The following is a 15,923-nucleotide window of genomic DNA, read 5'->3' as shown; positions in this document are numbered from 1 at the left end:
GTTCCTGTGTCTTTGTAAGAGTTGCTTTGGGCTGAGCTGAATGAGTAGTACAGTGTAGACTGTGGGGGGAGGGGATGCTTAGTCTTCAATATGAAGTGGATAGAGCTGTGACATGTAATATCCTTTATGATGCTTAGTGATGGGAGACCCTTCCACCTGGGTGTGGCCTTCATTCCTTCGCGTAGTCTTTTTCTCATGATGCCAGAGAGGAAGGAAGGATTGATAAAAGCTCACTGCTTGTTTCTTCCCAGTGCTTGCCCGTTTTGGAAGGTGCTATAAGGTAGCAGTTGAATGGGCTACTTTGGTAAGGCAGATAGGGGTTTGAGTTGCAACTCAAAAAATTAGTCAAACTTTATGAGCTTCAGTTTCATCATGTGATATGGGGATACTGGTATTTACCTTTTAAGGCTGTGATTTGCTAGTATTAAGGGAGTTGATACTCTTAAGTTGCTAAGCAAGGGGTCTGGCATATAAGTACTCTGAATGTTGGCTCCTTTTGTCACTAAGCCCTTTCCTATTCTGGGCTCACTGCCACAGTCACAGCAAAACTGTCCATCACTGTTAGTCTTGATGCCAGCTGGTTCTCTAGGCATCTTCTTGCCTACTAACCTAAGCCTTTTTTTCCTGTAACACTTGTTCTCAACCAAGTAATCAGTGCAAAGGCAGGAAGGACATTGCAAGCGAGACTGCTGCTGTGGTCAGGTTTGTGGGTACACACCTCTGGAAGTGGGAGAGTAAGTTGGGCGAAGGTAGTTCTCATTAGGGCTATTGCTGAGGGCACTTATGTTTTGGGGATCTAGGAAGAAGGGAATTGAAGGAGACTGATCTGGTTATCTGAAGATGGTTGGCAATAATCTTTATATGGTGGGTGAGAATATGGACAGAGGGTAGATGTGGACACAGTAGAAATCTAAACTTGTTGACTTTCTCTTTGGAAGAAGTCAAAGGCTATTTCATTGTGGCCTAAAAGGTTAGAGTGGCTAGAGAGATGGCTCAGCAGTTAAGAGAACTGGCTGCTGCTCTTTGAGAGTTAAGAGCACTGGCTGCTCTTCAAGAGGTCCTGGGTTCAGTTCCCAGCCCTCACATTGTAGTTAACAACAAAGTGCAACTCCAGTTCCAGGGGATTTGATGCCTGTCTTCTGGCCTCTGCAGGCTTTGCATGACTTGAGTGCATTTAACATGTAGGCAAAACACTCAAGATTAAAAAAAAAAAAAAGGCTTTGAGGAAAACAAGGATGGGGAGCAGGCTTGCAGGAAGATAAAACTTGCTTCTTATGCTCAAAGGAGGTGAGGTAGAGCTTTTAGGCTGTCAGGGAGGAAGATGTGGCAGTGTCTACATAGCCTTTGCTCAGCTTGTCCTGTCACCCTAGAGCTGCCTGTTTCTTTATTGGTTTAGTGCTGTCCCCAGACCCCAAGTCTCCTCAGATGCTAGTTGCTTTTCAGAATATAGATTCTTGTCTGTCTCTGGATCATTGATAAGCAGCTGTGATTTAGAGCCTAGCCTAGCTACAAGGAAACATGACTTTTAGAGCTGTGGGATTGCTGAAGCTAGATTTGTTCTCCAGGGAAAACCTGTTGGGAGTTTTGGAAATCCTCAGGCTGGAATTCACTCTGCTTAAGCATTTTGCAGTTTTGGAATGCTGAGGAAAGGTGGCTGAAGTCCTGTGCAAGGCTTCAAGATGTGTGTGACTAGGCCTTGAGTTCAGCATTCATCACCTTCTTCCAGATTGCTACCCTGCAGTCCTCGAGGGAAAAGCATTGCTAATGTGGTACAGGACTTTAATCCCAGTATTTGGAAGGTTAGGAGGATAGGAGTTTGAGGTGAGACTTGACTACCTACATTGTTCAAGGACAGCCTTGACTTCATGAGGTGCAGCTGCCACCCCCCATCCCCCCCCAAAGGCATTAATTTACCTTTTCCCTTCTCGGACTAAGACTTGGCAGTTCTTGGAGGATACAGTTTGTGTCAGGAATGCTGGCTGGAAATAAGACTAGCAATAGTTGGGGTTTGAGCCAGGTGTTTCTAGGTTCTTGGCCAAAGGATTGAAAATAAGAACTCATACAGTTAACAAAATAAACAAGGTAATGTTATTTTGAGGGTGTAGTTTGTGTGAGTCCCTATTTTGATTGATATATTAGGTTGTGTATTCATTTTCCTATTGCACATGTCCCTTCCCAGGATGCATCTGATGTTAATCGTAAGCACACTCAATTAAGCATAGGCGTAAGATGATAGAGGATTGTCCCTAAAACTTCACTTGGGCTGGGTGTGGTGGTGCACACCTTTAATCCTAGCACTCAGGAGGCAGACGCAGGCAGATCTCTGTGAGTTCAAGGCCAGCCTGGTCTACATAGTGAGTTCCAGGACAGCTGGGGCTACAGGGAGACCCTGTCTCAGAAAAACCAAAAAAAAAAAAAAAAAATTCACTTGGAAGACGGTTTGTGCCTTGCACATGTATCCATAACCACTCAGTGCAGATCAGCCCTTCTGTTTTTCATAACTGTGTACATTGGGAATACACTTGAATAGAAACTGTCCAGATTTGATCCTAGGGGCAGAGAAATCTGTTCAGAGAGGAGAATATGTGTAGCCCGATGCAGGTGGGGCTTAAGGGGGTTCTTAGGTTGCTAGGTGCATTGTTTGGAGATAGTACATGCAGGTGAAGAAATTAGGCTGCCAAATACAATTACAGTATGTTACAGGAGGGAAGTATGCATAACCCAAAGCAAATAGGGTCTCTGGCTAAATTGTCTTGTTTGCCTCAGGCTGCTGGAGAGGTGCCTTTCTCCTGAGCTCTGTGAAAACTGGTGGCGTGAGTCACACGGGGTTTGTTAAATTTCCTATTTTGTTGCATCATTTTCTTGACTTCCTTAGTACAATTAAGCAGACCCACAATTCAGCACCATTGTTAATTAGAATGTTTCAGCTGCATCTCAAAGAGTACTAACTTAATGGCTGAAGTGGAAGGAATTTTCAGCTGTCTGGAGCTCAGATGACTTCATCGGGTCATTGAGGAAACTAGGTTCTTTCTGTCCACTCATGTATTCACTGGAGCTTGTTGGCTTTGCTGGGCTCCCAGCACAAACGAAATGTCTGCTGTAGTCTGAAGCTGAGTATCACATCCAGAGGATGTAAAGGGGGCCAGACCACCTTTACTTTTTTGGGAAGCTGTTTCTGAACTGTCAAGTTAGTTTGTGTGTCATAAATTGGGTAGAATCTTGTTGGTAAAGGGACTTGAAGAACCTGTGTTTCCTCCAGGAAATTTATCTTTAGTTCTCATTTATCTGTCCTCGGGGTTAGTGCTCATCTTTGTGCAACTTGGCATTCAAGAGCTGCAGGATTGGCTAGCCCCACTCCTGATTCCTAATAACTTCCAGGCAATCCTGTACTCAGAGTGCTTGGAGTACCGACGTGAGCCACCAGAGTCACCTCAAAGATCTCTTCTTGGCTGAAGCATTCCTTCCTGCCTTTATATAAGGCTTTTACCTCCTGGAAGACTATTTATTTGAGGAAAGGTCTCAGCCAAAGCTGGCCTCAAACCTCCCACTGCTGACCTGAACTTCCTGATCCTGGTTCCACCCTTCAGTTAATATTGTTGTATGAAAGGCTATTGGCACTTAATAATTCTTTGTTCCCCTTGTGCTTCATCTTGCCAGTCACTAGGTAGTGACTTTGCTCTTCAGCTCCTATCTGTTCCACCAGTGGGGAGCCTGTAAGGAAGCCTCCATTGGCAGCTTCAACCCAATCTTCACCTTCCACCTTCAGAACAAAGAGTGACTGAATGGGACACAGGAAAAATGCATTAGGGTTCCTCACTGACACCTGGAACTACGTTCCCACTTCCATTTGTGACAGATACAAGACAGCATTTGCCAAAGAGTCCATACAAAGCATCCATTTCTGAATTATCACTGAGAACCAATGGTATTGTTCAGGATGGGGAGAGCTGATCAGTTTGAATGTATTGGAGAGACTGATCTCATGCTTTATCCACAAACTGAAGTTTTGTTAGAGGTGTGACCTCTTGTGTCCCCTGAAGTAGAGTAAGGTGGGCAATTCAAGTCAACATCCCTAAGATTTAAAACTTGGGAGGTACAGGCTACTTCACAACCTTGCAGTCAAATTCCAGTGAAATGGAGAAGGGTCATTCAAGACCCTACACTGTCCTGATAGAACAATGTTCCTGTAGTGCTATGTAATACTTCAGGTTTTAAGTTAAAATTGTGAGCTGAAAGATGAGACACACTATATAAGGAGTTAACCCAGGCAGAGTCCAGGAAAGTTTTCTAAGAAATTGATGGGTTAAGCTGGATAAATAGGATGGGCCAGTAAATATTGGAGAACTACCATATACCCAAGTTCCTGATAAACTGGCCAGATGAAAATCAGTTCAATTTTGAAAACTGCAAATTGATCCCCTGGTGTTAGCCATGGGGCTGCTTAGAGGGATTCCCCAACCTAAACCATGGGTGCTTTAGGTTCAAGAAATGTCCAGGACTTTCCAAGTTAGGACTAAAATTTGAAAGAAAAACTGGAACCTGGTGTCGTTGCTCTAAAGGAATCTACTGGGCTTATTATATGTTGACTATCAGAAACAAGATTCAGAGAGAAAATAAACACCACCAGTCACTTCATTCACACACGTGGCATATGCAACTTTAATAAACCAAAAGAAAAAAGTCCCAAATGTACAAGTGAAAAATCCAAACAGTTGACACAGGCTTAACTAATAGCTACTTTATGTACAGCTGTAGAGTTCAAAAAGAGCTATCCTATATGTATGTACAAAAGTTTATACACAGATCTGTACATAAGGGTTTATACATTTTATTTCCTCAGAACCCTTAGGTGCCACCTCTTGGTGAAGACACCAACACTTCATTCACATATTTTATAAAAGACAGACAGACCTTCCAGGATCAACAACATTGTGTATCCTGTATTCAGACCACGTAGGTTCCACTCGATTGGTTAACATCATAGTGTAGATCATGTGGGTCCCCTAACAGCTTTATACAACGTGCTCCAAAGTAAAAGCTCATGAACAAAGATGGGGAAGTAGAATCCTGACCATGCAGCCTGCCTGTCCTACTCACTGTCGGTATTCCAGTTCATCTACACTGATGACTTTGGTGGGCATGGAGGGCAGGGGCTGCTGCAGCACATCTGAGCCAAACCATTTGGCAAGGCCCACTGGGGAGCTGCTTCGTTGGCTGGGGCGACGCTCCAGCTGTGAGTGCATGTGGGGCAGGCCTGACCGGCTGGGCACATTCTGAGTCTGAACGTTGACAGCTGCTGCCTGGGAACCCGAGCCTGGAGGATGCACAACTATGGAGATGAGAAGAGTCGTCATTCAGAGCATGAGGAGCAGTAGTTCTATCTAGGCCTTGCTTCACTCAAACGCTCCACAAAACTAGAGAAGCCCAGCAGAGGGCCCTTGAGTCCTCTCGTGTGGTCGTCTGTCACTGACTATATTTTTCTGAATTGCTTTGCTGAGAATAGTTTCCTTGTTAGCTTTAGAGGGAAAAAATATGTATGAGAAGGCTTAACTAACCTGGGGCTCCCTAGAAAGCTGTGAAATGCCAGATGACATTATTCAGGAAAGCTAAGCTGTTTGAAACCCATCAGTGTAGAAAGCCCCAGACTGACATGACCCTTTCTCTGGCAAGATTCTTGTCCTTCTCACAAGAGGTGAAGGACAAATGCTTGACGTCTGGCTGTCTACGTAGGAACAATAACCCCAAATACCAGGGATCAGTTCACCTGATCCTCTAGTTAGGACAAGCTAAGGAATGCAGGGTCAGTGACAGTTGCCCTCCACTGGAAATGCCCTAAAAACTTCAGTGTACTCAGCCCAGCTCAAGCTGGCCCATTCCCGGACCTTACCTGACCGTTGCAGCTGTTGCTGCATCACTGCCAGATGCAGAGGTGTCCCAGGACGAGGGTTTAGGAGAGGGTGACTAGCAGCAGGAAAAGGGTACAAAGGCTGTCCCAGAATTGGGCCAGATATTCCCTGTAAATGAGTCAGGTCCATACCAGGAGGAAGCATACCTGGTGGGGAGAAAGAAGACACTTCTGAGAATTAAAAAAAAAGAACGAAACTATTATGTGTGTATTTTGCCTGCATTTATGTTAAGTGTACCACATGTACAATGCCCTGAGGAGGCCAGAGAGGGTGTCAGATCCCCTGGAACTGGAGTTACATATGGTTGTTAGCTGCCATCTGGGCTTAACCACTGAACCATCTCTCCAGCACCGTGCATTTATGTTAAATGTACCACATGTACAATGCCCTGAGGGGGCCAGAGAGGGTGTCAGATCCCCTGGAACTGGAGTTACATATGGTTGTTAGCTGCCATCTGGGCTTAACCACTGAACCATCTCTCCAGCACCGAGAAGCATCTTAGTGTACTTAGAAAATTTCAGGTTTGCCTGTACATTTTTGCTGATTCTGAAATTTATTAAAAATGAAGAATGTGGGCTGATGAGATAGCTCAGCAGGTAAGGCACTTGCTGTATCAGACTGATGACCTGAGGCTGAATCCCTAGAACCCACATAAAGGTAGAGAGAACTGACTCCACAAAGTTGTCCTCTGACCTGTACACATGTGCTGGGATGCATGTACCTGTATGCACACACCACACAGAGTCATAATGATTAAAAATAAAGAATGCTGAAGTCAGGTTTCCTAATGTGTTAATGGACATGGGTATGGGAATGGACTGTACCCACTGCCACCAGTTAGGTATAAGAATCCAGTAAGGTCTCTCCCATAGCACACACAACATTAAGTAGAAATTGTTATATTAGGTCCACCAAGTAATACCCATGTCTGGTTAGAAACTCACCAGCTTGGAGCAAACTTGGAAGATGCTGTGGATGTACCCCCTGGGCTAGCATCCTCTGGACTAACCCTGGGTGAAGCTGGTGAGCAGGCCGAACAATAGGAACATGGGGAACGAGGGGAACTTGGTGGGCAGAGCGGAGAAAAGGTGTTCCTGGCACGGGGGATGCCAAGGTGGGTGTTTTCCTCCCAGCTGCTTTAGGTCGATAATCTTGTTCTTTGGTATAACGGTTGGTCTGGGACAGTGGGGTGGAGCACGAAGACCGCTGCAATGTCGGAAGTTTGGGATTTGTTGTGGGAGAAGAGTCTCGATTCGTACTGGGTATGGAATTAGATGACAGCAGGTTCTCTGTAAGAATCCGGAGAAAATTATGGTGTTTTTAAGCTTTTCTCAAATATTTTATCTTCCCCAATGGTCCAGCAAATTTTATTTCTTAAAAAGCTCACAATATTTATTTGATACCCTTTAGCCAGTTTAAGAGGACTACATGGATGATCATTTGCCTTAAATATAGGCACAGAGATGCACACCTGTAATTCCAAAGTCCAGAAGATGAGTGTGAGTCAAGGTCACGAGTAGTTAGGGCTTAAGCTGGGACTAGATGCCAAGTTTTAAGGTCTTCAGTTCCTTACTGGAACAACAGATTTCTTTCCCCCTTTTCCTCTTTGGGAGTGTTAAGAAAGTGAATCCATGGCTTTTCCACAGGCTGAGGGAGTGATCTGTATCACTAAGCTACACCTCCAAGGCACAAAGGATTTTTGAAACACATCAAAAAACCCAAAGGCTTTGAGGTTACAAATGAATGCCACATCTGTTTAAGACCAATAGGATTTTTTAAAATTTTTATGTGTATGAGTATATTGCCTGCATGTTATGTAAGTGCACCTGTGTCATGCAATGCCCGTGGAGGTGTCAAATTCCCTGGAACTGGAGTTAAGGATGGTTGTTAGCTGTCATGTGGGTGCTGAAAACTGAACTCAGGTCCTCTGCAAGGGCAGCCAGTGCTCTTAACCACTGAGCCATCTCTCCAGCTCCAGATTTCCTTTTTTGGAAAAAAATTATTTTTGAGACAGGGTCTGTATGTAACCGCAACTGTCCTGGAACTTGCTATGTAGACCAGGCTAGCCTTGATCTCACAAAGATCCACCTGCCTTTGCCTCCCAAGTTCTGGGATTAAAGGTGTGTGCAGGATTTCTGTTTTGTCCACCCTGCTTCCCCCAAGTTTTCTCAAACACAGGCAGAATGCTCTGAGTCTAATTCTCTATCCCATACTAGAAGCTGTATTACCATGTCCTATATAATCCCTACTATTCAACTCCTGAGATGTGTACGTTTCTGTGTACTTCGGAAAGGCTCTTAAACCTATATGCTTTACTTGTTGCACAGATTTAATTAGACACAAATCTAGAGAACCTTTCAGAAGTAACAAAGCTGGGTGTGGTTACAGAGAACTTTAAGGTTGGGGCTACACAGTGATACTTTCTTAAAGAAAGAGGGGTGGCACTGGAAAGATGACTCAGCAGTTAAAAGCACTGGCTGCTTTTACAGAGGACCTGGGTCCGGTTCCCAACACCCACATGGCAGATCACAGTCATCCATAACTCCAGCCCCAGGGGATCCAACACCCTCTTCTGACATCCATGGGCACTACATGACATGGGTGCACTTACATATATGCAAGCAGAACACTCATACCATACACATAAAATAAAAAAAAAATCCCAAATAAAAATTGAACTGTATTAATATGCCCAATAAATATATAGTTATTTAACTTAGAACATTAAATAAGAATCCTAAGCTAGACCTCATTCTTTTAAATTGGCACTTGTACCACTCCAGCTAGCCAGAATTTTGAGTAACCAAGTTTGACTGAGCTTATACGACCTTTTCACTGACACAGGCCTACGCTATCACACATTGGTTGAGCAGTACCTTCACTGGCCTTCTGAGTGTCCTCTTTACCATCACTAGGAACCACTTTTCCAGATGTTGGCTCCTCCTTGCTTTTTTCTTTGCTTTCGTACATCTTCCGAATCACTGAGGTAGGGGTGAAGGAAGGAGAAAGCTGTAGAGAAAAAGAATTAGAATCAGTGATCTAAGTGCCTTTCCCTAATAACAAACCAAGCTTTTTTTTTTTTTTTTGTCTTTTGATATTGGGGATTACCCCAGGGCCTTGCTTGGAAGCACTCTACCACACTGGACTGTACCCCCAGCTCTCAAGCCAGGCTTCACTGGCCAAGCTACTCAACAAGGTCAAGATTACCCATTTAACCTACATGGTTAGAGAGGCCAACTCTAATGTTCTGGTTTGTAGCTACTGGAAGAAAACAGAAAGGGGTGAATAGGCAATGTCCCAAGAGCATCACCGCTTGCTCACAACCCTGTGACAATGGGTCTATCTCTGTCCTCACATTTCCCCAACCTGGGATGAGACTTGAGAAGAGGGGAAGAGCACTGCTGGAGCTACACAGCTCACCCTTCCACCTGGAAAAGGGTGTTTCAGAGACAAGCTGGACTCCTAAGCTATCCCACACCCCTAATCTCCCTTAAATTTTCTCAAGAGAATTCAGTTATCTTGTTTCCTTAGTGACTAGGATTTATCACTGATGGTCTTTTGTTCCCATTTCTATTGTTTACTTATATTTTAATTTTATTATGCATGTGCCTTTTTTTGAAATAGGGTCTCCCGTAGCCCCACCTGGCCTGGAACTCACTATGTAGACCAGGCTGGCCTTGAACTCACATAGATCCACCTGCTTCTGTCCAAGTGCTGGGGCTAAAGGCATGCATCACCATGCCTGGCCACAATTCCAAATCTTTAATGGCAGGAGTCAGGCAGGGCCTAACTTAAGAACAGAAAATCCCCTTCCAGATCTTGCCTTTAAAGTGTTTAGTGCAGAGACCCAGGTGAGGTCCTGAAGCACAGAATAGCTGCCCCCCCCATTTATTTGGATGATAGAAGTCTGTATGAAAAAAGAGGAAAAAAAGGGCCAATTGTAAAACTAAACTTGTCACCACAAATAAACAAAACTGTTTGTCCCACTCTTAGTTCACACAGCAGAACTGAACAATCTGTGGGTTCCCCAATGTTCACTGGACTCCCTATGATCTGACCAGTTACCTCTCTCACCTTTGTCTAACCTCCCCACAATAGCCATTTGTTTAAATACTGTCTTCCTGTGCCCTGGCCCATGTTCATTTGTCCACTAGAACATAATTCCCTCAACATAGGAATGGACTTCAATGATACCAGGTTAGGAGATAACCTAACAAACAGGCAGGTCAATATCTTGTGGAATGTATTCAAGGACCCTGAGGGAGACTCTGGAACATAGACATAACCCAGTGGTGAAATCTTAGCCACTAAAGGTCACTGACCATGCTTGTGATGGAGGCAGCAGGAGCTGGGGAAGAGGAATTCCCTCGGTGCATGGGTGCTGGTGACTTTGACACTCGCTGTTGCCTGTGAACAAACCAATTATCAATGTCAGCTCCAAACCACTTAACTCTTGACTTCTAAAACTCCCAAACCTAGGAGTTATGATTTATCACTTCTTCCTTTCACAGTACATTTGAACATTTATGTGTTAGACATGGTTGGAGGTGCTGGAGATAATAGCAGTGAACAAAGCAGATGAAGTCTCTTGTCTATTGAAGTTGTACTCTTGTGTTGCAGGGTGAAAGCAGGGAAACAGGACCCCCCCCCCCAAAAAAAAGACCATGCAAAAGACAGTGAATGTAATTTTTTTTCTTTTTTTTTTTTTTGGGGGGGGGGGAGTCTTTTTGAGACAGGGTCTCCCTGTAGTCTCAGCTGGCTTGGAACTCACTATGTAAGACCAGGCTGGCCTGGAACTCACAGAGACCTGCCTGTCTCTGACTCCCAAGTGCTGAGATTAAAGGCATGAGTCATCACTCCTGGCAGTAAATACAATTTTTTTTAAAGAGCAAATTAAGTCTGGATTCATGGTGCAAGCCTTTAATCCCAGCACTCATGAGGTAGAGGCAGGTGGTCTACACAGCAGAGTTCCAGGCCAGCTACAGGGAAACCATGTCTCAAAAAACAAAATAATAAAGAGCAAACTAAGGGAAAGGCACGTCTGTTGGGGGCACCACTGCACACGGATGTTCAGGGAACAGCATCTGAGGGCTGACACTGATCTATCATGAGCTTCTTTGCCAGTTTTGAGGAACAATTTAAAAACCTAAGTTTTGCACCTACAAAATGTAGTTATTTATCCCCATCTATCTCGAAGGCTAGTGCAAAAGTGAATTCTGTTTAGCTATAAAGTGAGTTGAAAGTCACAGATCATACAATGCGGATTAGGTAACCACATTATGTTAGAGGAGAACAGGAGAGGAGCTCAGCAGATGGACCCTTCTAGGGCTCCAACCTGGCTGAGTAGGCTGAGGGATGCCACAGATAAAATGCACTCATGCCAGGCATTTCCTGATCACAATGGTGTCTCAAAGTGTTATACAAACAAAACCAGCTGAAGCAAAACACTAAAGCACTGATAGGTAACTTTAAGAACACCTTTAGTCCCAGCACTCAGGAGGCAGAGGGCAGGTGGATCTCTGTGAGTTCAAGGCCAGCCTGGTCTACATAGTGAGTTGCAGGCCAGCTGGGGCTACAGGGAGACCTCATCTCTCAACCAAAAAAAAAAAAAAAAAAAAAAAAAAAAAAAAAGAAAGAAAGACATTACATCAAAAGAAATACTTCTTAGCTAGATGTGGTGGCACACGCCTTTAATCCCAGTACTGGGGAAGCAGAGGCCAGCCTGGTCTACACAGTGAGTTCCAACTCAGCTGGAGCTACAGGGAGACCCTGTTTCAAAAAAGACAAAAAAAACTAAAGCCAAAACCAAAACCAACTTCTTTAACAAGGTAATACGAACAGGACTAAACTGTTAGGTGTTCAGAGATGCACATTTTGGTGATAAAACTAAAAAAAATTAAGGTAATGATTACTTTGAAAGGTTAGCCAATGGTCACTATTGAGGGAGAAAAAGTGATAAAATTGCCATTAGGGTACAGGGTCCTCTGTAATTAACAGAGGAGCTTGTTACAAGAGCCAGATGTGCTATATGCAGTTTTCTGTGTTTTGTTTTGCAGTTTAAAAAAGAATAGCACACATGGGTCTGTGGAGATGGCTTAGCGGTTAAAAGCACTGGCTGCTCTGACAGAGGACCCAGGTTCAGTTGTCAGCACCCACATTGTGGGTAACGTTGTTCCATAACTCTAGTTCCAGGGGATCTGACAAACTCTTCTGAACTCCGCAGGCACAGCATGCACATGGTGCACTTACATACATGCACACAAAACACTCATACACATAAAATAAAAAGAACAGCACTGCTAATTCCATTTCCATTCTCCAAATTTACAGTTCATTTTACTACCTGTAGCAACTAGTTAAAAAGCAAAGTAAAGCTTGGAATGGTGGCTCACGCCTGTAGTCCCAGCACTTGGGAGGCAGAGGCAGGCAGATCTCTGTGAGTTCCAGGCCAGCTGGGGCTACAGGGAGACCCTGTCTCAAAAAGACCGAAAAAAAAAAAAAATCATTGTTAAGGTCAAGCTAAGAGGCAGTATCTCTTCCATATGACTATTTAGCAAACTGAACCCCTAAAAAGTAATTTATAAATTAAGAGTATAAAGCAAACTATATAGGGGGACTGGAGAGATGGCTCAGTGGTTAAGACCACTGGCTGGTCTTGCAGAGGACCCAGGCTCTATTCCCAGCACCCACATGGCAGCTAACAACCATCTATAACTCCAGTTCCAGGGGATCTGATGCCCTCTTCTGACCTCTGCGGGTATTGCACAACACCAGGTGCACCTACCTACATGCAGGCAATATACTTATACACATAAAATAAAAACAGAAAAATAGGCATGCAGGCGGAGTGCACGCAGAGCACAAAAAAATAAAAAAAAATAGATATATATATATTTAAAAAACAATACAGAATAAAAATGTGATGTCTCTGTAGGATCCAACTATATTTCCTTTACTGGTAACATCTGGAGTTGGATGAATTCCCATCCTATACCATATCAGATGATGTACGGAATTATATTGTGAATAATTGATTTAATAATTAGTACCCAAATATGCACAAGTAGGACTGATCATTTACCTGTTTCTGAACCCATCTCTGGTTCTGTCCATTTGTTGTTTGCCAAAACCAGGCTGATAGAAGTTTGCTGCCTGTACTGCAAGGTCATGTGGTAGGGCCAGCCCCTCCAAAGCTGCCTGCTGCAACTCTAGCTGGCTCATCTGCTGAACAGAAGTATCAGGGAATGATCAGTGGATGAATGAGGACGTCAATGAATTCTGTTTAAGTGGTTTGCCTGCATGTAAGTAAGCGCACCCATGCATGCAATGCTTTCGGAGGCCAGAAGAGGGTGGTCAGATCCCCTGGAACTGGAATTACAGTTAGCTGCCATGTGAGTGCTGGGAGCCTAACCTGGATCCACTGCAAAAGCAGCCAGTGCTGTTAATTGCTGAGCCATCTCCAGCCCCTAGTCAATGCATTTTTCTACAAAGGTCTTATGGCTTAAGCAGTGGCTGAGAAAAATTAGATGCTGCAAATACCTAAGTTATGCTGCCATCCACTGAATGGTATTTTTAAAACTTAAATCACTCAGCAATTTTCTAGCCTGTACTAAACTTGAACTATAATACCATTGCAAAACAACCCATATAGATCTATTGCTGCAAAATTGCTACCAAGCATTGTGGCAATTTAATTCTCCATCCCACAAGCAATGATAAGGGCGAAAAAGCAAGCAATAGATTGGGTCTGAGAAAGCGCTCAGCCTGACCTGGGCTGTGACAGGGCTCATGGGCTTGCGAATGCCTTGGAATGGATCTCCAAGTAGCTGCTGGGGTCCTGATGTGAAACCTGCCAGGAAAGTTACAGAATCAATGAATGTTAAGTGTTAGGGCACCAGGGCAGCATAATCACTACAGTATGCTGCTTCTTGTTAAACACCATCTCTTCTGGTAAACACTGCTTCCCTGGCTTGATAAGATGTTCTTTTTTCTCTCTCCTCTCAGTGTGGACCTTAATCAGACCTTGTAATGGAATGAACACTTTTGGTGTAGCCATCTTTCCCACGAAGGTCACCTTTGTCCTTTTCAGAGTTGGAAAGCTAAGTTACCAGGGTCTCACTGTAGCTCCAGTTGGCCTGGAACTCACTACGTGGACCAGGCTGGCCTTAATCTCACTAGAGATCCACCTGCCTCTGCCTCTCCAGTCCTAGGATTAAAGGTGTGCGCCACCATGCCTAGCTCTAGTACATTTCTATCCAGCAATATGGCCACACTCACTGTGGCAGCTGGTACCAAAGTAGAGACAGGTGCTTTTTGTGTCTGTAGGTTTGTGTACTATCAGTGCAGTACTCTTGGAAGCCCAAAGAGGCCAACGGATTCCTTGGAAATGGCAGTTGTTAACTGCTCAACTTGGGGGCTGGGAACAGAACTTGGGCTCTCTGCAGAGCAGTATGCACTCTTAACAGCTCATCTGTCTAGCTCCAGACTCTTCCCATAGAACCCTATGTCAGTGACTCTGGACAGATGTCAAGGTATGATTGGCAGAGGCAAGAAGCCAGCAACTTCCAATGGGTCAATGGCAGAAACACTAGGATAGCTTTCTGTAAGTGCTTCTTTCAGTCACATTCTGAATTAAACTCAGGATTTGACAGTTGATTATTTACCAACTTCAACTGCCTGACAGAGAATTAGTTTTCCTTGACAGGGTCTCCCTATGTAGCCTCAAATTTACTATGTACAGGTGTGTGCCATCATTTCTGGCTCTCCTCAAGTTCTGTATTAAGACATAGGAAGCCAAATTCACTTCTTGGGGCTTAATTCTCCAAATAACGAAGAAAGCTAAAGAGCAACACAAAGAAAAACTTTGCCATGAATATATTTACCTAAAAGGGCAGCTGGGTAATAAACTATCTTCCACCTAGATTGCACATTCTCCCTGGAAATTATTATAGCACATTTATACATTTATTGTACAACTCTGTAAAAAGATTGCCAGGTCTAGGGAACAAGTATATCCTACATGTATGTGAAGGGAAGACAGACATGATGCTTAAGAGTAGGTACTGGGTTAGGAGCCCAGATCAACTGCAGAGTGCTCAGCTGGCAGGCATGAGGCCCCGAGTTCAATCCCCAACAACGAAAAAGAACTAGTTACCAATTGGTGATGGTACCCTTGGACGAAGATAGTCTGCTGAAGCTGCTCGAGTTTGAAACACCTGTGACATGGGAGGAGAGGGTGCTCTTTGGCCCAGTAAAGATGCAGGAGGCTCCAAGTTCCCCATAAGGCCGCTGAGAAGGTTGGAAGAAGGAGGTCTCTGAACTGTTTGACCTAGAAGTTCCTATAGGCAGAAATATCAGATCTGTATGAACAAACCTAACTCTTCCTTCTAGTCCAAAGCTTTAGAATATGAATTCATTTTTGGAATAGATGATGACTCTCCCTTATGTTTCACTGAAGGATATGGCATGTGTACATACACATTTCTCTGGTCATTCAAATTAGAGCTACAAAGACAGATTAGGTACTTAAGTTTCACAGAAATTGCAAACTTGCAAACCAGAAGTCAAGAACTGGCTTTGTCATCTTCTAAAGCCATCCTATTCTACTCCACCCCTACTGAGATTAGCTGTAGCATTTACCTAGTATCTCGGGCAGCAATACCACATCCTTGACTGCTAGGCAACATGGATCATTCTCTATGGTCCAAGCTTGGTCCACAAAACCAGGCAGGGGACTAGGACTCTAGGGGTTCAGTGTAAGACTGTAACATACCTGTAGGATATTCTTAGGGACAGGCTGGCCTGGAATCTCAGCAGGGGCCAATAAATGGCTTTCAAGGTTTCGCTAAAAACAAAAAGGAAAACTGGTTTTAACTATAATGCAATTCATAGATTGAGGACCACAAGAAAAATAGCAAATATTCCCAAGGGTTAACAGTTATCAGAAGAATGCTATTCAAGTCTATACAGAAATCTAACTTGGGGATTTAAAAGAAAAAACACACAAAAAAACAAAAA

At 43.9% G+C, this 15,923-nt stretch overlaps 1 protein-coding gene across 4 annotated transcripts in view; it reads right to left on the bottom strand.

Moving 5' to 3' along the window:
• Window positions 1-4,631: 4,631 nt before the first annotated feature.
• Window positions 4,632-15,923, bottom strand: part of Eif4enif1 (eukaryotic translation initiation factor 4E nuclear import factor 1) — a 54,981-nt gene continuing 43,689 nt past the window's right edge. For 3 of the 4 annotated variants that reach the window (XM_029567345.1, XM_008841007.3, XM_029567347.1), the window contains exons 11-19: window positions 15,679-15,750; window positions 15,061-15,244; window positions 13,676-13,755; window positions 12,988-13,130; window positions 10,229-10,313; window positions 8,783-8,915; window positions 6,851-7,195; window positions 5,888-6,052; window positions 4,632-5,329 (exon numbers count right to left, since the gene is read on the bottom strand). In XM_029567345.1, the coding sequence (XP_029423205.1) occupies window positions 5,094-5,329; window positions 5,888-6,052; window positions 6,851-7,195; window positions 8,783-8,915; window positions 10,229-10,313; window positions 12,988-13,130; window positions 13,676-13,755; window positions 15,061-15,244; window positions 15,679-15,750 (1,443 nt within the window). In that variant the 3' untranslated portion in view covers window positions 4,632-5,093. The remainder of the gene's footprint in view (window positions 5,330-5,887; window positions 6,053-6,850; window positions 7,196-8,782; window positions 8,916-10,228; window positions 10,314-12,987; window positions 13,131-13,675; window positions 13,756-15,060; window positions 15,245-15,678; window positions 15,751-15,923) is intronic. The other variant, XM_029567346.1, reaches the window with a different exon arrangement.

The sequence above is a fragment of the Nannospalax galili genome, unplaced genomic scaffold, assembly GCF_000622305.1.
Source record: "Nannospalax galili isolate Female #2095 unplaced genomic scaffold, S.galili_v1.0 scaffold259, whole genome shotgun sequence".
Lineage (NCBI taxonomy): Eukaryota > Metazoa > Chordata > Mammalia > Rodentia > Spalacidae > Nannospalax > Nannospalax galili.
This window is presented reverse-complemented; position numbering and strand designations above follow the sequence as displayed.